The following is a 22,694-nucleotide window of genomic DNA, read 5'->3' on the forward strand; positions in this document are numbered from 1 at the left end:
GTATTCAGGATTAAAATGGAATAAACTGAGCTGAAAATAATGACTGTTTAGTGAGAATGCCCTCAAAGTGTTTTCCTCTTGTTTGTGACAAACATGTTGATCTTCGCCAACAAGGTCCAATTAACTGTGTTTTACAATCATTTTTTGGGGGTGTTTGTTTATATTGTAGAAGAATGTTGTGTGATGAAAGCTGCTTCTACAATAATTTGTGGAATTAGTTTGAATTTGACCCTTTTTATTAAAGTTTTGCATTGTCTGTGTGAAACACGTACACTTACAATTACATCATTTGTAATCATATGTAAACAAATGTTGATAATTCTCAAGTTTTCATCTTCAAGAGGATGATATGTTGGTGACTGTGTTGTCTTTGTTATTGATTCCTTTGTATCCAGGTTTTCTTTTTCAATGATGTGAACTTTTATCACTCATAAAAACACAAATCTATAAATATAATGTATATGAAATGTTAAACGAGATAAATAAATGTTTGGTTTTTGTATTAAATTGTTGAAAGTAAAGAAGTTTGACTGTTTTAAACTGCACATGCTTCTTACAGGTCAGAGCAGAGTTAGTCCACACACCGCATCATTCAATCCTTAATTACAAAGTCGTGTATTACCTGTGAAGCTCCTGATAGCTGTTCTGGAAGTCTCCTGATCACACAAATGCAGGTCAAGGCTGTTTTTTTGTCTCATCCATGCATGTATTCACTTACTTTAAACCGCTTTAAGTTCTTTATTGGGGAAGAAACAAAGGCCATCTTTGCTTTAATTAGACTGTATCTGTTTTCGTTCTCTATTGTATATCAGTGAAGACTCAAGAGAACTGTGGGTATCTCCTGGGATCAGTTTCCTCCGTCATCCTGTCCCCTCTCATCAGCCTGGGGGTGAAAACGGATGGCATTAATTTCTAGTAGAGGTCTAAGATAGGTTTCCTGTGCTCTGTTTTAGATGCACTTGAGTGACATCTTGTGCTGTAAACCTTGTTTTGCGAGAACCCCCTCAACACACTCTTCTCACAGGTGTTTGCAGAGAGTCACTTTACTCTTAGTGTGTGTGTGTGTGTGTTTGTAGTGGCATCAGAATACAAGCAATCTGCATTTTTTTGGTCAGGATCAGATTCCAACTCCTCAAGTGGATTGTTACCAAGGCGTCATATCCTCTTTCTCTTCCTTAACCTTTCCGTATCTTGAACACTCTGTACTCTTACTTTATCCACAACTTGTAGACCATACATTTTTTATAATTGTGCATGTGTGATAGGTTAAACTGATTGATTCAGTATAGACCGAGCCTCTTAATCTGCACACCCCTTTTTCTTTATTAAGCTTCAAAAGGTCTCGTATAGACATGTGTCTGACGTGTTGTCATGTGTCCATTCCATTTACTCACCAGGGATCCAGTGACTCCCGTTAAGGCGTCATGTCCTGTTAAGTTCTCGTCTCCTGAAAGGACCACACAGATGCATGGGTGTCCTAATCTCAGGAACGGCCTGGTCGTTACCAAACTCCTTATTAACTATTCATGGAGGACCCGGGTGCCAAATGGGGCGCCGTGTGTCGTCTTTGGGAGGACAGTAGGTGTCAATGTGAGGAGAAAAGAAAACAGAGCAAGACAGAGGAATGGATTGTCGAATTCAGACACAATCGAATAAGAGTTGGTTTCTTAGTTTAAAACTGCGGCAGCTTGATGGATTGTGTTTTAGCATCAACAAAGGAGCTGCTTGACCCATTTAAATCAAAATATACTTGATTTTTGATGATTAACTAGTTCCAACAAGAGGGAAGTAAACGGATGAGGTAACGCCAGAGGAATCAATACTTTATTTGTTTTCTTTGTGGATTTGTCAACATGGACCCGCCGGTCGTTTCTGTGTCCAGGGTGGATGTGGATGTGGATCTTGGTTTTGCTCTCTTCTTCTTTTTCCTGCTCTGCTTCTTCTTGTTGGTGACCATAGTTCGCTGCGGTCAGATGGTGCTCGACCCTTACAGTAATATCTCTGTCGCGACATACCAGGAGGCACAAACAGAGGAGTGATGGACCTACAAATGAAAGCCTTTAAAGCCATCTATTCAAACTCCTCTCATGGGATATCACAAATGAATTGCCTCCAGCCAAAGAATATTTTTAGACTTATTTTATGACAATCAGTCTGGTGGAGTTTTGTCTTCCACTTTCTCAACTTTTTTAACAAAATTAAATCACAATTTTGTAAAAGAAAAAACAAGAGTCTACCAGCAGCATCCAACAACTGCAAATAATGTAAGTATGCTATATATATATTTCAAAATATAATCAATATATAGTGTTGTAAATGCATATGAATAACAATATATGTATGGTTTACAAATATGAGATGTGAGTTTTAGAAAACTCACAGATGAAGCAATTTTCTTTTGTAAATAATTTAATTGTTGAAATGTAATTATTTAAAATGACAACTGTGAGTGCTGTATGGTCTATATGTGATTAAATATGTTCAACACAAATCTGGAAATGTAATTAAATATTGATTTAGTCCGTAGGCCTTTTTAGTATGATAGACGTATGCCTGCAGGTCCATATTGAAACATTAATATATTGAAAATCAAAATAAAATACATATAGTGTTGTGTTTACTTAGCTCAACTGGTAGGCAGCATTTGACTATTCATCAACAAATGCTGATCTCTGCCTGCGCATTTAATCAGATGTACAATTCCATGACCTTACAAAAAAAGCATATCTCACCAAGAGACCACCAGCCCCATTCTCATTGTTTCATACTTTTGACTTGTACTAAACAGAGAGGCTGACTCCAGGAGATGAAGTGGGATTTATTCAGCATACCAGAATGTACATTGTGAATAGCTGTTTGATAAAGAGAGAGGAAAATGCCTTCCCCTCCACACTAATGGTGCACAGATGTTTCAAAGTTCTCAATGATGTACATATAATGCAAAACAGATGTTTTGCTCTTTGCCTCAAATTCTGTCACACAATGTTTTGGATATTTTGCACAAACTTTCATGCAAGATACTGGTTATTGAACAAATTAAATAAACCCTTTTGTGTTTATCATGTGTTGGTAGTTCAACAAAGGTAAGTCTTTCAATAAAGGCATATTCATAATAATAAGCAGAGTCAAGAAGGAATCTGGAGAGAATATTCTTGTGCACCCTCAAGTGGTGAATGTGAGTGATTACTGATTAACATTAATTAAAACTAATGAACAGGAATAATGCAAAAAAAAAAAAAAAAAAAAGAGTCAGAGAACTGCCCAAAACGCACCTTTTTTCTTTCAGTCAGATGTGGATTTTCTACTTGCAACGTTTTGTAAATTTGCTTTAAAAGGTAACACTTTTATGATCATGTATTAATCATTAAACGCATTAAAGCCTCAAAATGACACCTTCTGCTCCTATAATTATCGAATAAATGCGAATACATCTTTGTATCATTCAGAAACTCCGCAATGACATCCATGAATTGTTAATTAATTCATGGCCAAATCTCTTTTAAGTGTATTTTGTGCAAGATAGTTGAACGATACGTCTGGAATCTTGTTTTACACTTCTCGTCATTATTTAAGCCTATTCGTCAGAATATACAAAGTGTGTTTAAAAGGGTCAATCAATAAATAATCTTAATTTCTACTTAATGTCCCACATATTGCATTAATGCAGTAATGACGATTTCTCCGTCCTCAATGTGCACAGCAAGCGTCATGTGGCTCAGGTGAGCGTTTTTATATACCTGGACAACCCGCATGGGTGGTGTCATTGTACCAAACAGCGCGCTATCCCTCCGCCCTCCCTGGTTACCCCGGGAGGCAATGCACGCGCTCCTTATTGTGGTTAGCTAGTAGCATTAGCTAGCTAAGCTTATGGATGGCAGGATGGAAATCAGCGATGGGTGAGTTTTTATTGCTGTCTCTGAATTAAGTTCATCGCCGAGTGAGTGTCTGAGAACAGCTCCGGAGTACACAATGCTGTTTTATTTCACCGGCTCCAGTTTGTCAATATGAGACTTTCTCCATGACAATGCTAAGCTAACGAGCTAGCCTAGTCTCTCTTGTAACAAGCTTCAGTTTGTCTTTTAACGGTTTTGTTTGACGAGACTTGTCTCATGAAAGTATCCGTGGAGTTATTGTGGGTTAAATTAACAGCCAGTTTGTCTGCCGGGATTGAATCGGATGTTATCTCAGTTAAATGAACGAGACTAATATTTAGCAAAGGTTAGGTTTTTCCAAACTGCTCCGTGTTGTGCTGACCAGTGAGGCCAATATGCATTATTGTCCTAGTCAGACCATTGCAGCTGCTTCAAGCTTACTTTATCGCTGCCTATTGTTATTGTGAAGCCGCGTGCTACATTAGTACCAACTCTACATGGTTTTAGTTGTCTCTGGGTAAACAAAGCTAACGTCAACAGATGGAAGTCAGACTGAAGCCGGTTTGTAACGTTACACATGTGACCTCGTCTCGTGTGCGAGGTTTTTAATCACAGCCCAACTCTGTCCACGATCTCAGTCTGCGTTGCACGCGTTGATGCTTTAAATGTCACGATGCAGCACGTCAGAAATCAAGAATGCAGTAACGTTTATTCTTGGATTTTAATACGTTGACTGATGTCACGAAGCATTTTTAACGAGTCTTTGCAGAGATTACATACAGGGTTACAACAACATATGTTATGAGTCCTCATTATGAAAATAATGTGGATGAAAAGGTCTGCGAGATAATCATATTAGTGTCTAAACAATGACTTGTCGTTCAGGATTTTGAATCAGATCAAACTCTTTAAATGTGTAAAATAAAAACATATTAGGACATGCTCTTCATAAGGTTATAAAATAAATGAATGTACTTAATACTTAATGAGTGAGAAATAGAAGCCTAATGTGTGGGTTTTTTAATTTACGTGTCTTTTGTTTTTTTCCCCTCCCAAGAATGGAAGTGGACGGCTGGGACTCTACCATGGAGGAAGAGCTGGGCATTTCTCTAGATGAGCTGAAGAAGTGGATTGATGAAGCAGTCGAGAAGAGTGAGATTGTGCAGAAGAAAAAGGCTCAGCTGACAGAGCTCAAGGAATGGGTGGAACAGAAAGAAGAAGAGGAGGCGAGGACAGGCAGTCTTCTCAACGATGCCAACAAGTTAGTACGACATGAGGCTTTCCCCAAAGTGTGTTTATTTATTTACAGTGTGTGTTAATGTCTATAAGGGTTAACACAAATTTGAAAAAAATGAGAAAAAAAGCTTATTTATGTCCCCTGTAGTGTTACCTCTGAGACCTATACAACCAATTTTGATACAAGTTTAATCGTGACATCCCTAATTGCAATATTATTAGATTATTCATATATCGATACAATATTGCTACCCAAAATGTACATATATTATGCTGTATTTTACTAACACCAGTAAACAACTTTAATGTAAAAATGTTTAGTAGTATTATGTAGTTATTTTAACCCATTTACAATATTTCTACATTTCTTCTGTATTTATATTTTTATATATCTATTGTTTGCTAGCATTTGAACTATGTGCGTTATTGTCCTACAACTTTGTGAATGTGCACCTTTTGATTTGAAAGATTCAAGGCAGCATGAGGCTTTAGCTAAAAGGGGCCGTGGATTAAAAAGCCAATACATACAGAAACACTGGCCAGAACTGGCAGATTCTTTGACGGCACTTGTGCTTTGGGCTAGTCTATACAACAATTTACGAAATTGTGGATTATTGTATTGATGCCAGCTGTACCAATCCGCTCCTGTATAACTAGAAAATATAGCAGGTAGCATTTACAGAGTGAAGGGACAACGGACCAACAATTCTCTAACAAAACATAATGGATGACAGTGGCTCTGCTCGTGCTCCACAGTATTACAATGTGTTCCTGTTAAACTTTTCATTATTGAAACGAAATAAAAATTAAAAAAAGTTTTGGGAAACCACATATTGCATTACGTAAATTCATTTTGTAGAGCACAGTCTAATTATTTTCACATTTTCTGTGAAACAGATAAGAATTCGTGGGTGTAATATGTGACCATGGTCATTGTATTCCTTTATTTGATAATGCCAGTAGCAGGATGACAGGAAATGAGAGAACGAAAGCATCTCCTGATAAAGATGCCAATACTGCAACTAAGGTTATTTCCAAACACTTTGAACTAATGCCAAACCAATATTCTCTTTTGCCCAACTTTCTAAATTTTAATGTGCAAAAGTGATTAGAGTCATTTTTTTGTGTGTAAGGTGTGAGGAAATGTTAACATTTTACAAACAGCACAACAACCTGTAATTTGCTGGTATATTCATGCAGAGTCGCAGTTATCATACCGTTTGTACATGTTCTTTTTGACTATATTAAGAAAACTGATATAAATAAGTGTGCAAATTTAAAGTTCAGACAGGAGCTGTCTGTCTGCGCTGTCGCACATCCACAGTATTAATTGTTCATATTTAACACAAGGCTAAGCGTCGCTAGGTCACTACAAATATCTTTAAATCGTCTGTTACTGAATGAATGTAGAGGGAACTGTATCTAATGGGCTCACGTTTTTTCTCCCGACTGTTCCTCAGGTCCATATTAGAGTGTGAGAAGCTTGTGAAGGCAACTTACCACAAGAGCGGTCTCGTTTATCAAGAGAGCAGCTCAGAGGAGGAGGGTGGTGGAGGAGGCTTGCTGTCCTCTGAGGTCATCGAGATAGACGATGATGATGACGATGATGTCATTGCTGTTGGCTGTTGTAAGTCCTGCTTCTTTTAGTTGCAATTTCATTTCTACTACAACATAAAAACAATCAGGTTGTTAAGTTTCTTCTGTTCTTTATGATGTTTCAGTGGTTCCTCCAAAGAAGCCTGGCACACCTTGCAAAGATCCAACGGTAAGAACAATAGAAATGATCTGTAATAACACTGCTGAATGCAAAATATTTGATGTGGGCTGTCTGATTGAGAGCTAAAATGAGTTGAAACACTGTTTTGTTTTTCACTTCAAGCCTTTTTGGTCTTCCCTATTTTAATCTTAAGTGTTTGATAACTTGCCCTGTGATGGACTGGCGACTTGTCCAGGGTGTACCCTGCCTTCGCCCCTTGACAGCTAGGATCGGTTCCAGCGCCCCGCGACCCTAATGAGGATAAGCGGTTAAGATAATGAATGGATGGATGGATGTTTGATAACCTTGCCAACTTATTTTCTAAAAAATACTGTAGATTGATAAATGATGCCATCTATGTATACATGTGCAAGAAACTTGACTCTTTGCTTTTAGCGTACAAATAAACAGACAAATAAACCAAAAAACCCAAGGGCAACAAAATAGAATAGGGAAGAGTATAAACATTTAGTGACTGTATGAAACAGTATCTGAGTACGCAGTACCAAGGCTGCCATCCGCGGCGCCATAATGATGTAATGATCTATGGCGCTGCATCACAGTATATGCAGATGCAGATGATGTATATGTTGTTTATTCACCAGTTAAATGAGGCCTCCACAGCACTACAGAAAACATCTCAGCAGGTGCATAAGTTGGTCCAAATGGTCAGTAAGCCCTCACCAGGTGCTCCACTGCTTCGATCTCCACAGTCAGGTGAGCAAACATATATTTTCTCAGGTAATGCATCATACCTAATATGATAAGTATATGTGATGCTAATCGTATGTGTGGCTTGTTCTACCCTCCAGGTATTCATGCTTCAGTACCAGCCGTGTTTGTATCCCAAATTCAGTCTCAGTCCATGACCCAGCCGAATCCAAACGCGACAGAAGATGAGCTGAGAGTCGGGATGATGATTTTGGGAAAGAAACGCACCAAGACCTGGCACAAAGGCGTCCTTGTTGCTACCAGCCCTGTCGGTGTGTTCCTATAAACATTTTATATATAGATATTATTATTATTTTTAAATATTATTGATTGTTTGTTTTCTATGTTTTAATTTTCCTGATTTGCTGTGTTTAATGCAACACACCCTCTGTCTGTATTCAGGGAACGGTATACTAAAGTATAAAGTGAAGTTTGATAAAGGAAAGAGTCTGCTGTCTGGAAATCATGTGGCTTTCGAGTATAACCCCACACTGGAGATTCTGTACGTCGGAGCTCGTGTTGTCGCCAAGTACAAGGACGGCACTCTGGTTTGGCTCTATGCTGGAATAGTAGCAGAGATGCCAAACAACAAGAATCGTATGAGGTGGGCAGACAAAGCTAAAGAACGTGTACACTAAGATGTAACATCAGCATTTTTAGTAGTCCCTTAAATGTTGTTAGTAAAGGATTGAGACCAAGATATGTCAGTGTGACTTTTTACAGTGTCATTGCTCATTGGTGGTTCAAACTATATAATGACATTTTATATTAAACAAACTGATTTATATGTGACACGTGAATGAGTCAGACTCTAGTTAATATCTTTTGTTCCTTGTGTTTCAGGTTTTTGATCTTCTTTGATGATGGCTATGCTTCATATGTGACACTACCTGACCTCCACCCAGTTTGCAGACCATGCAAGTGGCTATTTCTCCATGTTCTCCTTCTGTCTTATAATCTGTAAAAACATAGTAAATTCAACCTATTACTCAGATGCGGCGGCAGAGTTTGAGATATTTAGATTATTCTTGTTTTTACAGTAAAGCGTACCTGGGAGGACATAGAAGATGCATCGTGTCGCGACTTCATTGAGGAGTACATCACTGCATATCCTAGCAGGCCAATGGTGCTCCTAAAGGTTGGTCAGATCATCAAGACCGAGTGGGAGGGAACCTGGTGGAAGAGCAAAGTGGAAGAGGTGGATGGAAGCTTGGTCAAGATCCTCTTTTTGGTACGTAAAAAAACATTCACCTCGTTAGCCCGCCTTCAGAAGGGAGAGCAAACCTCTTGTTGTTTTGTGTTAATCAGGATGACAAGAGGAGTGAGTGGATTTATAGAGGCTCTACCCGGTTGGAGCCAATGTTTAACCTGAAGATGACCTCGGCCAATACCCAAGAGAAGAAGCTGGCTGGCCAGCAGAGGTCACGACCTAACATGGGTAACGTTAATATTCTTGCCATCTCGCCAAATTGCCTAATTAGAACCACTGTGGTTTTCGGTAAAACCATGCTTTACCACACTCATGTTTGATTTAAGTCACTTGATTTTCAATGTATCTCTTGTTGTTCATTTTGATCTCCAGGGGTGATGAGGAGTAAAGGTCCAGTAGTTCAATACACCAGTGATGGGCATCTTGGAGCCTCTCCCGTCAAAACGCTGCAAGGCTCACCCAGCCAGTCGCCACAGACACCACAACAACAGCGTCCCCCGCCCCAACAGCCCCAACAGCCCCAACAGCCCCAACAGCCCCAACAAATCCAACAGCCCCAACAAATCCAACAAATTCAACAAATCCAACAAATTCAACAAATCCAAAATATTCAACCCATCCAAAATATTCAACCCATCCAACAAATCCAACAAATTCAACCAATCCAACAAATTCAACCAATCCAACAAATTCAACCAATCCAACAAATCCAACAAATCCAACAAATCCAACAAATTCAACAAATTCAACCAATTCAACAATTCCAACAATTCCAACAATTCCAACAAATTCAACAAATTCAACAGCCGATTCAGCCTCCACGTGTTGAGTAAGTGATGCTGACTGAACTATCACAATAACACTACTGAAGGAAGTTTGCTTGAAGGTGTATGTATACTTTTCATAGAAAAGTTAAAGCAGAGGATCAATTCAGTTTTTGATAATTTCAAAGATGTAACCATCTTACCTGAGGACAGTCTCTAAGAAAAATTAGTAGTAGTGCAACGGGCCATAAAACGGATCATCCAAAAAGAAAAAAGGCAGCATATATACAATAGCTTTTAGAGTTCCCTGATCAGATTTTGCTGATCATTGATGATTTAAACTGGCAAATACAGATTGATAATAGGAATTGGTCTACAACCGTGGTCCCAAACCACCGGGTCCTTTAGTACCGGGCAGCACAGAAAGAATGAATCCAAAATATATTTTATTTATTTATTTCAGGAAGTGAATACTTGATATTGACTGACTGTCATTTCTCTCCTTGCTGTCTTCAAGCAATAAACATCAGATGGCAAAGAAGAGTACTTCTCCATTTGTCCCAGGGGTGGGAGGCACTCATGCCTCGAAAATCATGATGCAAGCTCTTTCTCCCGTTCCCAGCGACCTCACTAGGTGAGTCCGCGTTATATTTGGTCTCATAAGTTGCTTCTTAGCATCAAATAAAGCTGATGGAATAGTGACAAAAACTGCAGTTCCTCAAACGGCCACTTTGCCCCCTAAAGAGAGTCAATCCCCAATGTGACATAAAAAAAATATATTGCGCTTTTGAAAGTGATCTCATCTTAGATATTTAATGTTAACTCGTCTGCTTCTGTGTTGTTATTTTTTGTCAATCCATAGTGCAAGACTTTTGTCGTATCAGAGACTGCCCACTCTGGCTGCCGCACCCCCTCCTGTGACCCACACGATGGCCACCGTCCCTCACCAGCCCTCATACCGTGCCCCGACGGACCGCATTTTCTACCTTGCACACACTTGTCAGCCCGCATGTCTGAATCGTGTCCGACCTGCAAAGTCTGACATGCACCGAGGAAAGAACCCCCTCCTCACACCTTTACTTTACGACTTCAGACGCATGACGGGAAGACGGAAAGTCAACCGCAAGGTAAACTTAAAGGAAGATTACAGTAGTGCAGTGAAAATACGAGGCCTAACCCTGAGAAAGTTTCCCCCTAATCTTCAGCTATCCAGTTTTCCTTTATTATCCTTGAGGTTAAACCAAGGGCGTAGGTTTGCCTATGGTCCATAGGGACTTGTCACAGCCAAAGTTTGCACAATATTTGGCAAACTCACTCGTATCTGTAAAAGTATAGAAACTTGGAAAAGAAAGTTTCACTCTTCTAGTATACTAAGTTACTAATAATAATACTATATTCGTCGCCCAGAAGAGTGAAAATCCATTTCCATGTTTTCCGATGCGCCCTCGAGACTACGAGAAGAAATGCTGTCATTTAATTTAAAGTGGCGAGTCAGAAACGGTAAGTGAATCGTAAATGCAAAATGAGAGCTGGTAGTAGTCTGACACGGTAAGCTAATAAAATACGCCAGGAAATGACAAAGACTCATATTAGTTTTTTGTTTGGTCTCAGCATTGATATTGTTGACCCTCGTGTGCTTTGTAGATAGAAAAATGCCACCCAAAAAAAAAGAAGAGATAAACAAAGTGTTTTCACCCAGCGGTGCTATCAAGAACCTATTCATTCAACAGAAATTCTTGTCTTCTGCTTGTCCACCCCTCAGATGTCCTTCCATGTGATCTACAAGGCTCCGTGTGGGCTTTGCCTGCGCAACATGGCAGAGATCCAGCACTACCTCTTCCAGACACGCTGTGATTTTATATTCTTAGAGATGTTCTGTCTCGACCCTTATGTGCTCGTGGACCGACCATTTCAGCCGCAGCGGCCATTCTATTACATTCCCGACATCACGAGTGGAAAAGAGGACATCCCACTCTCCTGCGTCAACGAGATTGATTCCACCCCGCCTCCTGAAGTAGCTTACAGTAAGAATCACTTTAAGATGTTAATAAAGGAAGATCCATGGGGCTTGTGCTTGGAACAAGTGTGTATGTGGAAAAAATAGTAAGCGTTTTGTGGCTCCAGAGAGTTATACAAAGTCTGATAAATTGCCTCAAATGATGTCACTTCAGTCGGCGTCAGTTGAGTCAGCAGAAGTTTAGCGGATTGAGAAATAATGACCGAGTCATGCAGCTGTTTTGCTCCCCTGTCTCCTTTGAAAGATGGAATATGTGGAATACGCTAATTCGTCGTCTCTTCTCTTCAAGGTAAAGAGCGTATTCCTGAAGATGGAGTATACATCAACGCCAGTCCAGACTTCCTGGTTGGATGCGATTGCACCGACGGCTGCCGCGACAAGTTAGTGAAATTATTGATACATTGTTTTTCATAATTTCTCCCACTTTTAATATTTTGAACACATCTTTGCATACTTGTTACAGGTCCAAATGCTCTTGCCACCAGCTGACCCTTCAGGCTACTGGTTGTACACCGGGCGCACAGATCAACCCAAATGCTGGGTTTTTGCACAAACGATTAGAGGAGTGCCTCCCAACGGGGTGAGACATTTTGGATATCACACTCTACAGAGCGATAATTACTTTTTAATATAATTGCTATTTTGGTTGTCTAATCTCATTGCCCATCATTTTGCCTTCCTTCTGTTCTATTTTGTTTCCTTTCCTGCATTCTCTCTCAGGATCTACGAGTGTAACAAGCGGTGCAAATGCTGCAGTCATATGTGCACCAACCGGTTGGTGCAACATGGCCTGCAAGTGCGCCTCCAGCTCTTCAAGACCCAGAACAAAGGCTGGGGCATCCGCTGTCTGGACGACGTGGCCAAGGGCTCTTTTGTCTGCATTTATGCTGGTGAGGAATGGAACAGACTTTTAAGTAGATACAGACGGATACATCATGGAAAACCGAAGCACATGCAGACATCTTCATCCGTTTATTCATTGCAATACAGCAGAAGACTTGATTTTTTTTTTTCTCTCTCCCTTTTTCTTCCACTTTGCCAGGTAAAATCTTGACCGACGACTTTGCTGACAGAGAAGGCCTAGAGATGGGTGATGAGTATTTCGCCAATCTGGACCACATAGAGAGTGTGGAGAACTTCAAAGAGGGTTATGAGAGTGAGGCTCACTGTTCGGATAGCGAGGGGAGCGGTGTGGACATGTCGAGATTAAAAATCCAACCATCGGCTTTAGTATCGGCGAACACTGCTGGGAAACCAATCAAAAAGGGTGAGTCCAAAGGTGAGAGATCAACATGATCCCATCTTGATTTTTCTTTTTCTTCTTTTGACCCCGGCTGTCATTTTAACCTCTTCCTTCTCCACATGATTTTTAAGCGTTGTACTGTATTTATTTATGTATTTTTGATCTGTCACAGCCCAAAACCCAAGCTCATCAGGGGACAGCAATGAAGACGATGACAAGGATTCAAAGAGCGAAGAGCAAAGTGACAGTTCAGATGACACGTTTGTGAAGGAGAACTATTTCAGCTCCAGCTCTGTGTGGAGGAGTTACACCACACGTGGTCAGGTCAAAGGCAACAAGGAAGGTGAGCTGGTGGCATCTTCATGAGGTTCGGGAGGAGGATTAGACATTTAAGAATTTATGCTTCTTCAAAGGTTAAATTATAGCATCCATTAAAGGTAAAGAAATAGTTTGGTACATAATTACTGAGTAAATTAGCAAATACAATACATTACTTAAGACTCACCCTAATCCAAAACAATTGCATTTAAGTTGTAGGCCTAGTGTGAATGCCAAAGTTAAAGCTTATGTCTTGACATTGTACTGTATGTCGCTATCTTTCTCAATACTTTCCTATTTTGGGGAATATCTACATTGTTTCCTCTGCCTTGAATCTAAAGACGTGTTTGGAAGATTTGTGTTTTGTCTTTTCACGTCGCACCTCTCCTTCCTGCCCCAGGGAGTCAAGACAGTAAGGATGGATTGAACGCGTCTGCCAGAGGAACTGATGACGATAAGCCACCGTCCATGCCCGAAGAGACGGGCAAAAGCAAAGTGGCTTCCTGGCTCACCAGCCAGGGGATAAAGAAGGTGAGTAAAGAGGCGATGTAGGAATAACGTGTCATGGATTTAAGCTCTGTGTGCAAAGCCTTTTTAAAATAATTGCAATGTCCCACACAGAAATATAAACACAATTCTTCTGTTTCTGCTCATTACAACTCTTATCTTAAATTTGTTATTTTTTGTAAGAGGATTGCTCGCACAACAATCAATAACCCTCAATTTTCTATGTTTCCATCATAGGAATCCGGAGACGGCAAGAGGTATGTTCTAAATTGTATACTCGAAAAAACATAGTTTTAAACATCATTTGAACAATAATTCGGCGACTCTGTGATCATTAACCTCACCTAAAGTTGCATTGCTTTTAAGAATAGTTTTGTGTTTCTTGCAGTCAAGTGAAGTCAGAAGCGGGGAAGAAGCAGGAAGTGATGACTCTCTCTGACAGCGATGAGGTTCAGACCATCAGCTCTGGATCTGATGACAACAAGGAGAGAGAGAAAGTGACCCTGGGTGAGAAGAAGAAAAGGGAGACAGGAGGACAAAATACTTGAATTGACACGACACTGATGCACTTCATGCTTTTGACTGTTTTCACTTTCCTGTCTTGCTCGCTCCTGTTGTTGCTGTTCTGGTTCAGGTGTGACTAAGAAGCAGGTAGCAGTGAAATCAACACGTGGCATCGCTCTCAAAAGCGGCCACGGGATGATGGTGAAAACGGGTACAGCTGGAGGCGCGGGAGGGCCAGGAGGTCATGCAGGGAAAACTGGACAGCAGGGTCAGACTGGAGGAGGTGGGGACAATGCTCACAAAAACACCCGCCTGTTCTTCGACGGCGAAGAGTCCTGCTACATCATTGATGCCAAGTTGGAAGGAAACCTTGGGCGTTACCTCAATGTAAGTGTGTACTCTGAAAGATCTCAGTTTGTAACCATTGATTATGTTCCGATGTGTATATATTTGATTTGGTCGTATCTATCTGCTCTTTGTATTGCAGCACAGCTGTAGTCCAAACCTTTTTGTCCAGAATGTGTTCGTTGACACGCACGACTTGAGGTTTCCCTGGGTGGCGTTCTTTGCCAGCAAGTGAGTTTTGAAACAAATTTGAATTTTGAAACGGTTGGTCACAGATTATGCAGAGGCCAAATGTTTAAAATCTTAAATCCTGATATTGGTCATCTCATATCTTGATAACACACTATCACAATATATTACGTCCTCTGGTAATTAAACGAATAATCTATATGAAATGACTACATGGTACATTTTTGTACATTAATTAAATGCTTCACTAATTAAAAGCTAAATATTTTCTCCTTTTTGTTGCAAAATATAACAGTATAAAAATGTCAATTGAAATTCTAGCGATAAATAGATAAACGACTACACAGTGGCTATGTTAACATGCATGGCGAAATGGAGCTTAAAGGTTGTGACTGGAAGGTTGCCAGTTGAATTCCAGTTTATTATTTGGGCAAACTAAGTTGTAATGTTAAAAACAAAACTGCTATCTTCAAATTATATTCTCTCTGAGAAATTAGAATGTGCTTCTATCATCAGTTTTGACCACACAATTGTGTATCATGATATCTCTTATCATTTCATCCCTATATTATTCCATTGTCATATTGAATTACAGGCCACCCCTAAGTGTCTATTGTCTCAGGAGGCTTTCTGCGGCGTTTATACAGTATTAACAGTATTAGGAAAAGGCAATTATGTATGCAGTGATCACTGCACTACATTTGCAACATAACCCTGCATAACGTATTGAGAAGCTCTTCACCTGCTTGTGTGCTCGTGCAGGCGGATCCGGGCCGGCACAGAGCTGACCTGGGACTACAACTACGAGGTGGGCAGTGTGGAGGGGAAGGTGCTGCTCTGCTGCTGCGGATCCACCGAGTGCCGAGGAAGACTGCTGTGATCTGCAGCCACCATTGACTTCGTTGCCTTCACTGTGTATCTGTAGGAACCTTGGAGCGTCCCTTTTAGCACCCTACCGGTGTATATTTTTAAGTTGACTATTGTCTTTTATTACAGCTGTTTTGTTGTTATGTCCTGATTTCGTCTCATTTTATCCATGATGTTTTTCTTTACATTTTAATAAAATGCAGTTTTCTTCAAGGAGTCAACGCTTCCACAGCTTGTTATTTTTTGGGGGAAAAGTAGGCCATGAAATAAGATAAATGGTATTAATTCAAGGTGAATCTTTTTTTTTTATTATGGGAAAGACTATGAAGGGGGATCGATCACAGTTGTAGTAAAAAGGTATGTTGACAAATCTATAATTTAAATATACATATAAATATATATGTAAGTCTTACCACATTATTTATTTAGTATAAATATTAATGCCAAAAAGGCTGCACAAGTATTTTACTCCATCTTAACTAAAGCATCTGCTACCAGATCATGTTGTAATTTGGTGTCATACAATGTAATACATCTTTTCTTCTATCCGCTTGGATGTCTGTTCATTGGCTCTCGGTTGACTGACCAATCGGCTTGTCTAAAATAACATTAAATAAGCCGACAAACAATCCTCTGCTCTCGCCACTGAATCCCTGCTCTGGAGTAGATTCATACCTGCAATTTATCAGTTACTTTTTCGATTTTTTTCAAAGATTTTCTAAAATGTTTTACTATCCAACAGTTTTGCAGCGACACACAGGATGTTTCTCTACAATCTGGTGAGTAAAAATAATATCGTGACCATTTAAAATCAATGTCAGTTAAGCTAGTGGAGTTTTAATGGACACGTGGGTCAATTTCGTCACCGGGCATGAGATGTATTATATGCCCGTTATTAATGGAGAATCTCTTTATAAACTGTTTTTCTACTTTATTATCAGGTTTTAGAGACTCGACTTCAACACTGCTTTTTACTTTTTTTAAGACTTACATCACAGAAAATCATCAAACACTTAAAATATTAAATGAAGCTCACTTAAATTGAAGCTGATGCCCCAATATTTATTTAATCTTGTCGAGTAAATCCCAAATTACACAACTTATTAATGAAGGTAGGCGGATTTAAATGCATATTTTTTAGGTCTGTCGTTACACTAAACTCTCAAGATTTTTTTTTTTGGAAATGAAGAATTCCGCTGCGTGAACAACCAACGCTCTTTTTTTTCTCTCTATTTCAAAATATCCAATTTTAAAACTTAGATTCTCCATCATATACAATACATATAGTATTGGAGCACACACGTTCACATGTAGTTTAAAAAAAAAAGAAGAAGCCCAGAAAGCAGCAGCTGCACCTGTGGCAAAGAAAACAATCATCGAGCAACAGACAGCAACCAAAACAACAAGTCTCCGCTTTGAAGTTCTCTTTTAAGGCAGCAGCTTTGAAGAAGAGGTCAGGGTCAAAGGTATCATCACGAGGAAAATATACCACATGTAGGCTTGCAGTCACAATTATTGCTGAAATTAAAACACTTTATTTTTATTTTTTCAAATTTGCTTTATTGACGTTATAATGTTAAGTACAGTTCTGCCAGTGCAGACGGATCAAGGATTAGGATGCAGACATATTTCAGGATTCAAGTATAAAAGGCAGCAAAGAGTTTGCACGCTGCATGCTGTCATAAGAAAGATGTCATCAAAGAATTTGTAGCACATGTTAGCCTGCAAAATGATCTATGGTACTATCCTGTACAATGGTGAACCTCAGTCACAGTTCTTACAATAAACATACAATTATATTATATAAAATGTGTCCGTGTCCAATTCAGGCTGGTTGCTACAAAAGGAATCCGAGTTCCTCGCCGGGATTTCCTAAAAGTCAACATCATAAGAACCTGGTAAGAAGTTATTTTAGTCACAGTCACGTATTTAGAATCGTCTGAACTGTGAATCCGTCCAGTTACAATAACGCTCATGTACATACAGCGATGACATCATGGACTACTTGCTGGAGCAGGTCTCACCACCTCGGCCTGGTCTGCCACGCCCTCGCTTCTCCCTCTACCTCTCATCGCAACTCCAGTATGGCGTCGTCCTCGTCTTCCACCGACAGTGTGCTCTTTTCCTGGGTAAGAAGTCGTCAAACTGACTGGAGGAAAATGATGTGCGCTGGTTTCGACGATACATTTATTGGTTGTAGATGATGCAAAGAAAATTCTGTGTAAGGCATTCAAACTGTATTGCTTTGGTACAACGGCAGACTTAAATGGAGTTGGCATGTCTCCAGATGTCTTTCCACTCTTCTTCATCAACTGTGACCGGCAGCTCATTCTCCCTTATGCCCCTAAGCTCTTTGTAAAGTGCAGGACTCATATAGAATACACTGACGGACATCTTTCCAGTTGTTGGAAATAAACAATTTTTCAACAGGTTTTTCAACGTTGAAAATTATTGATGTGCAACATGTAATGCCTAATTCGCAAATAAGTTCTCCATTCTACTAATTTAATTGTTGCAGCACTGTCTGAAACCGGCGTCAGACGACACAGGCTGAAAATCTGGAACAATAAGGGTGAAAACACATTAATAAGTAACGAGACTTGTTCTCCTTCCAGAGGAACTTCATAACATTGTGGGCCAGCTGATGAAACAGCAAACGTCCCAGAAAATTGATATGGACGGGCACAGCAGGTGAGAACAGGTGCTCAACATCTCAGGAAGTTGTCTGGACTCATAAACACAAATAAACTCCTGTTGTTTTTTTTTCTGCTGGGCCTTATGTCGACTCTCAGACAATCTGTGGACTTCCTTGATGCCCTGTCTCACCTGGAGGAGGCAGAAGGAGCTCCTGACCCTTTATTCGGAGTGATGTACATGCAAGAGCCCATACCCAGTCCAAATACACTGATACAGGTACCCAAATACCAGATAAGGAAGAAGATTTAACACGTCGCAAACACTCGGAACTGAAAGTAAATATTTGCACTGATACAATGAGTGTACTCGTCTGTCTTTCAGATGGGTGCGGAGCGTCTGAGAGAAGTATCTCCTGAAACGAGACCAACTCCAACCACTGCTGCGCTGGAGAGAGGTAGGCTGACTTGATGTGCTGCAATGACATGAAATAATGATCTCTTCAGGGCACTGGGTCACTGCAGGTCCAATGTGTGCAGGCAATGCGTGCAGATGAACGGTGTTTGGTTTCCTTCAGCAAACAACCGTCATCAAAATGAGTAAGGAGCTCACAGCGCTGGAAACGTGGGAGGAGCCAGACACTGTTCGCCTGCACACATGGCGATGACACAGAGCTGGTTGGAACCAGCACGGTTTCCCTAATGAACTGGCGCTATTTTGAACTGACAACACAACACAATACAAGAGTAATAGCACATTTAAACCGGCACTCGACCAAATTTAGATAAATACTTCATCGGCAGCCCGATAAGAAAGGATCTTCTTATTGCTTTCTATTGAAAGGGAATACACAAGACCTGTCCTGATTCTTTGACTATCAGCATGAATTAAATGTCAGCTGTGCAGCTTTCCGGAGAGACATGCAAAATTGTGTCCAGAATTGTACAATATGTCAGATTGCATGGAGCAATATGCACAGAAATACCAACGGGTCACAGGAATAGACAGAGCTCAGTGCCAACCCAGGCGGAAATCCAGAGCAGCACAGATCAGAGAGATACTGTAGGTCAGGTCGGGGCAGGGCAGGGCACACTGCCTTCAACAACATCCTCCTAATTGGCAGAGGAGGATGCCGCGCTGACAGGAAGTGTCATGGAGCTGCATTTCACTCTGCAGAACAGAGCACTTTAATTGCAGCTTGATTAGTTGTGTGTAGCTGTTGAAATAATGGGATTTTCTTCATTAAATTCACCCGTGTTTTCCCCTCAGACATAACTGCATCTCAAGACAGCATTACTCTGAGAGAGACGGAGCCCGTCATTATCCCGGTTGCAGAGGTACGACTGTCAGAAGAAGACTTTTGTGTATCCTATTGGTCTTCACTTGCCTTCATCCCTTCTCTTTCCTCTCCTCATTGCTAGTTTGAGGGTGAGGAACTCGTGGATCAGGATCGAGATACTATTGACTTGCTCCTGGCCCAAATGGATCACTTTCCAGAAGGTGTGTGGTAAAACTAGGAGCTCTTTTCTCTTAATAAACAAGAGTGAAAATAATGTATCGTCTCTGTCTGTCTTTAATCTTTTCAAACAGAGGATTTTGAGGTGCAGAGAGAAGAAGTGACACTGGGAGAGCGAGAGAGGGAGATGGAAAGAAATCTGGAGAAAGAGAGAACAAACGTGCTCCCAGCATCACCAATTGAGTAAATGATCCAGATGACATCATCACAAACACACACAGATCCACACTCGCGCACATTGACGGGGTTATCTCCATGTGTCAGACCACAGCGCACCACGTTTTCCAGTGAGGACGCCGTGCTGTTGGCACAGGAAGAGCCAGACCTGTCCGTGGAGAAGCCCGGACCCCCGCCGGACCAGCTCACCCCCGTCTCTGAGCCCGTTATCCCATCGCCGCCATCTGCAGCGGAGGAGCGGGAACCACCAACCCGACAGTCTGAGGTGCGAGCACACCGATGCTTTTAAGGTCAAATTCAGATTGATGAATGGCCAGCACTTCCACGTTCAGTCCGCGGTTTTAAATGTTAATAAATTATTAATAAAGTCCAGGAAGCCTGCGCTTGAACGTAATAAGTGTTATTTATTATATTGTGGTCTATGGGCTGTCTATGGGAATGTAACCCGAAGGTAGTTTTTATTAACACTTGACAGCTGGAGAAACGTTCTTGTAAACTTACTTCCCACACTCCTCCCATGCCCAGGACGAGCCTTTTCCAACGGTGACGACGAGGAAGAGGCAGCTGATCTTTTTCGACTCGCAGACGCAGATCGACCAGCAGGAGCAGCGGAATCAGGTCGCTGACCCTCTGACTCAGACCAGACCAGCGCTTCACCCACCGGCGTCCAGCCACAGGTTGCCCTCTGCTGCGGAGCTGCTCAACAATCCCTGCACCCGTGAGTAGCACACCTGTGAAAAACACTTTCATTTAAACAACAGCCTCGTGTTGCACTCTAAATTCGGTTTTATTTAAAAAAAAAAAAAAAAAAATTCCCCTGCAGCGTTGCCTGAAGCAGTGCTGCTTCTATGGAGACGAGCTGCGACCATCATGCCCGTCTCAGGCTCGGACCTGCTGGCCCAGGAGAGAGGGCTCGAGTCCACCGATTCTGAAAAGGAAAGAGAGGCCGAGGCGGTTGAGGCGGTTGAGGCGGTTGAGGCGGTTGAGGCGGTTGAGGCGGCCGAGGCAATCGACAGAGAGGAGGTGTGGAGGGACGTTTATTTGTTTTGCTTTTTTTTTGTGCTGGAAGAAGAAGGAAAATGTCCCAACATGAATGACTGACTGGGGTGGTCTGTGTGTGTCATGGTGTGTCTGTGCGCGAGTGCAGGTCCGCAGAGGTGTGGCAGAACCAGAGGCGTTCGATGTTTCAGGTACACCATGAGACGATGTGGAGGAGACTGAATCCAAACCAGTTGACCGGGGTCAGAGAGTTCTTGGTTAACTGGGGGTGAAGTTGTTCTGTGGATGCATTCAGCACGAGCTAAAGTGCTTTCATGTCTGGACTGAGGTGAAGCTGAGGTCAGAGGTCGGGGTTAGGCATGTATCACTTATGGTTGAGGGTTAGGGCAGGCCTCCAGGGAACGGATACAAGCCAATGCAACGCCCTCACACGTGTGTGTGTGTGTGTGTGTTTGTCCAGAGACTGGCTCACTGCTGCTGGAGCGCTCCGACCAAAGGGATGTGACTCGAGAGATCTCTCCCATGCATGAATCTGAGAAAGAAGTGTACGTAGCTTTAAAAAAACCGAGAACATTTAAAGCTTTAACAACAACAAAATAAAGAGAAACCCAAAAACAGATGAGTGCAGGCGTGCTTATGTGCAGATGTGTGTTGGCAGGTCCACCGTCTCCAAGTCTGTCTCTGCACTGCAGGACATCCCCGAGGTGATGGACGAGTTGCTGGAGACGGCTGCAGCCGAGTCTTCGGGGTAATGACAGGGAACGCAACGCCGTAACTAACCTGTGAAAACTTTGAGCGGTTGGGTTTCCCCAGGCGTCGCAGCTGATGGGTTTGGAGACAAGAATACAACCACGTGCTTGTGTTTTCTTGTGTGTTGAAGGCTGCTGCTGGATTTGCCCGAGCAGGGAGAGACACCTGTATTGTTTCAGTCTCTTCTGCCGCCAAACACCGACCGCAGAGCTGTCAGCAACACTTTTCAGAGGCTCCTGGGTAAGGACTCAGTTTCAGTTGTGTTGACATTGTGTTAATGTTACAGCATCGACAGTGGAGGAAACTCTGCAGTCAGTGATTCTGTGAGAGATGAAAATACCAAATTGTGTCTGGAGTGGAAGCTGTAATCATGAGGTGGAGGTACTGAGGGACCAATAACACACTGACGTCACGTACAATAGTTCATAGAAAAATCATTCAACCACTTTTAGTTCCAGTTAACATCCTGCAGAAGAGAATTCACACGCTAATAGCCTAATTGTTCCTCCATTCATCTTTTTGTCAAAACACTTTTTATTTCCAGTAAGTGGATGTTTTGCACTGTGTGTTTGTGTCTCGTCTGCAGAGACTCTATCTGCCAGGAAGGCGTGTGCGGAGCAGCACGAGCCTTATGGGGACATCGTGATATTCTTTGGAGCCGACTACCAAGAGGTGTAGTCTTTGTGAGGCGCACTTGGCCACTCGAGTCCTCAAAACCCCCTGAAACAAATTCATCAAATAATTGTTCAGTCTGATAGAAGTTCATTTGTCTGTTTCCTACTGTTTACTTCTTCAGAAAAAAAAAAATCGTGATTCAAACAATGAGTCAAATATGTTGGTTACAAATCGCTTCATGAGATTTGTTGTACGTGTGTCTTGTTGACATATTTGAAATGATTTTAGTTTTTAAAAAAACTTTACCTGCCGCTTCATATGAACTCCAAAATAAAATCTTAATAAGAGCTGTGTCAGTCATTTGTTGAAAGTGGGAATGTGCTGTCTATTGAACGGCATGTGTGAAGCATGCAGAGCAGGACAGGTGTGGAAAAACATGTTGCAGAGGTTAAGGAGGTGCAAGG

At 41.3% G+C, this 22,694-nt stretch overlaps 3 protein-coding genes across 4 annotated transcripts; all 3 read left to right on the forward strand.

Moving 5' to 3' along the window:
- The first annotated feature begins 1,853 nt into the window (after positions 1-1,853).
- Positions 1,854-2,039, forward strand: LOC137781143 (cortexin domain-containing 1 protein-like). The gene has a single exon (XM_068569726.1). It carries the CDS (start codon positions 1,854-1,856, stop codon positions 2,037-2,039), a length of 186 nt encoding a protein of 61 aa, XP_068425827.1.
- A 1,758-nt stretch (positions 2,040-3,797) lies between these two features.
- setdb1b (SET domain bifurcated histone lysine methyltransferase 1b) lies at positions 3,798-15,755 on the forward strand. 2 transcript variants are annotated; one of them, XM_068569199.1, is made up of 25 exons: positions 3,798-3,896; positions 4,930-5,133; positions 6,569-6,735; positions 6,830-6,873; positions 7,470-7,581; positions 7,677-7,847; positions 7,978-8,179; positions 8,419-8,492; positions 8,616-8,806; positions 8,884-9,013; positions 9,158-9,614; positions 10,067-10,183; positions 10,412-10,676; positions 11,312-11,573; positions 11,856-11,946; positions 12,030-12,146; positions 12,287-12,456; positions 12,609-12,833; positions 12,982-13,152; positions 13,528-13,658; positions 13,872-13,891; positions 14,023-14,141; positions 14,269-14,525; positions 14,626-14,714; positions 15,435-15,755. In XM_068569199.1, the coding sequence occupies exons 1-25, from the start codon at positions 3,868-3,870 to the stop codon at positions 15,550-15,552; spliced, it is 3,933 nt and encodes a 1,310-aa protein (XP_068425300.1). In that variant the 5' UTR covers positions 3,798-3,867; the 3' UTR covers positions 15,553-15,755. The 2 variants fall into 2 exon arrangements, with proteins under 2 accessions (XP_068425300.1, XP_068425301.1); XM_068569200.1 differs by lacking the exon at positions 3,798-3,896 and adding an exon at positions 4,117-4,218.
- A 507-nt stretch (positions 15,756-16,262) lies between these two features.
- LOC137781144 (meiotic recombination protein REC8 homolog) lies at positions 16,263-22,298 on the forward strand. The gene is made up of 17 exons (XM_068569727.1): positions 16,263-16,318; positions 17,369-17,437; positions 17,526-17,668; positions 18,155-18,230; positions 18,332-18,452; positions 18,558-18,630; positions 19,443-19,510; positions 19,595-19,675; positions 19,766-19,872; positions 19,954-20,131; positions 20,392-20,584; positions 20,690-20,889; positions 21,014-21,056; positions 21,326-21,410; positions 21,524-21,613; positions 21,746-21,855; positions 22,202-22,298. Exons 1-17 carry the CDS (start codon positions 16,263-16,265, stop codon positions 22,291-22,293), a joined length of 1,785 nt encoding a protein of 594 aa, XP_068425828.1. The 3' UTR covers positions 22,294-22,298.
- Positions 22,299-22,694: the final 396 nt, after the last annotated feature.

Source organism: Clinocottus analis, unplaced genomic scaffold (assembly GCF_023055335.1).
Source record: "Clinocottus analis isolate CAN_PGR_092001 unplaced genomic scaffold, fCliAna1.0.p SCAF_9, whole genome shotgun sequence".
Classification (NCBI taxonomy): domain Eukaryota; kingdom Metazoa; phylum Chordata; class Actinopteri; order Perciformes; family Cottidae; genus Clinocottus; species Clinocottus analis.

Bases quoted from the DNA above. Each gene is read 5' to 3' on its own strand.
- LOC137781144 (XM_068569727.1), top strand. From the start codon at position 16,263: ATGTTTTACTATCCAACAGTTTTGCAGCGACACACAGGATGTTTCTCT. The intron at 21,411-21,523 runs GTACGTAGCTTT...GTGTGTTGGCAG, and splicing joins CATGAATCTGAGAAAGAAGT to GTCCACCGTCTCCAAGTCTG. The intron at 21,856-22,201 runs GTAAGGACTCAG...TCTCGTCTGCAG, and splicing joins CACTTTTCAGAGGCTCCTGG to AGACTCTATCTGCCAGGAAG.
- setdb1b (XM_068569199.1), top strand. From the start codon at position 3,868: ATGGATGGCAGGATGGAAATCAGCGATGG. The intron at 3,897-4,929 runs GTGAGTTTTTAT...TCCCCTCCCAAG, and splicing joins AGGATGGAAATCAGCGATGG to AATGGAAGTGGACGGCTGGG. The intron at 8,493-8,615 runs GCAAGTGGCTAT...TTGTTTTTACAG, and splicing joins CCACCCAGTTTGCAGACCAT to TAAAGCGTACCTGGGAGGAC.
- LOC137781143 (XM_068569726.1), top strand. From the start codon at position 1,854: ATGGACCCGCCGGTCGTTTCTGTGTCCAGGGTGGATGTGGATGTGGAT.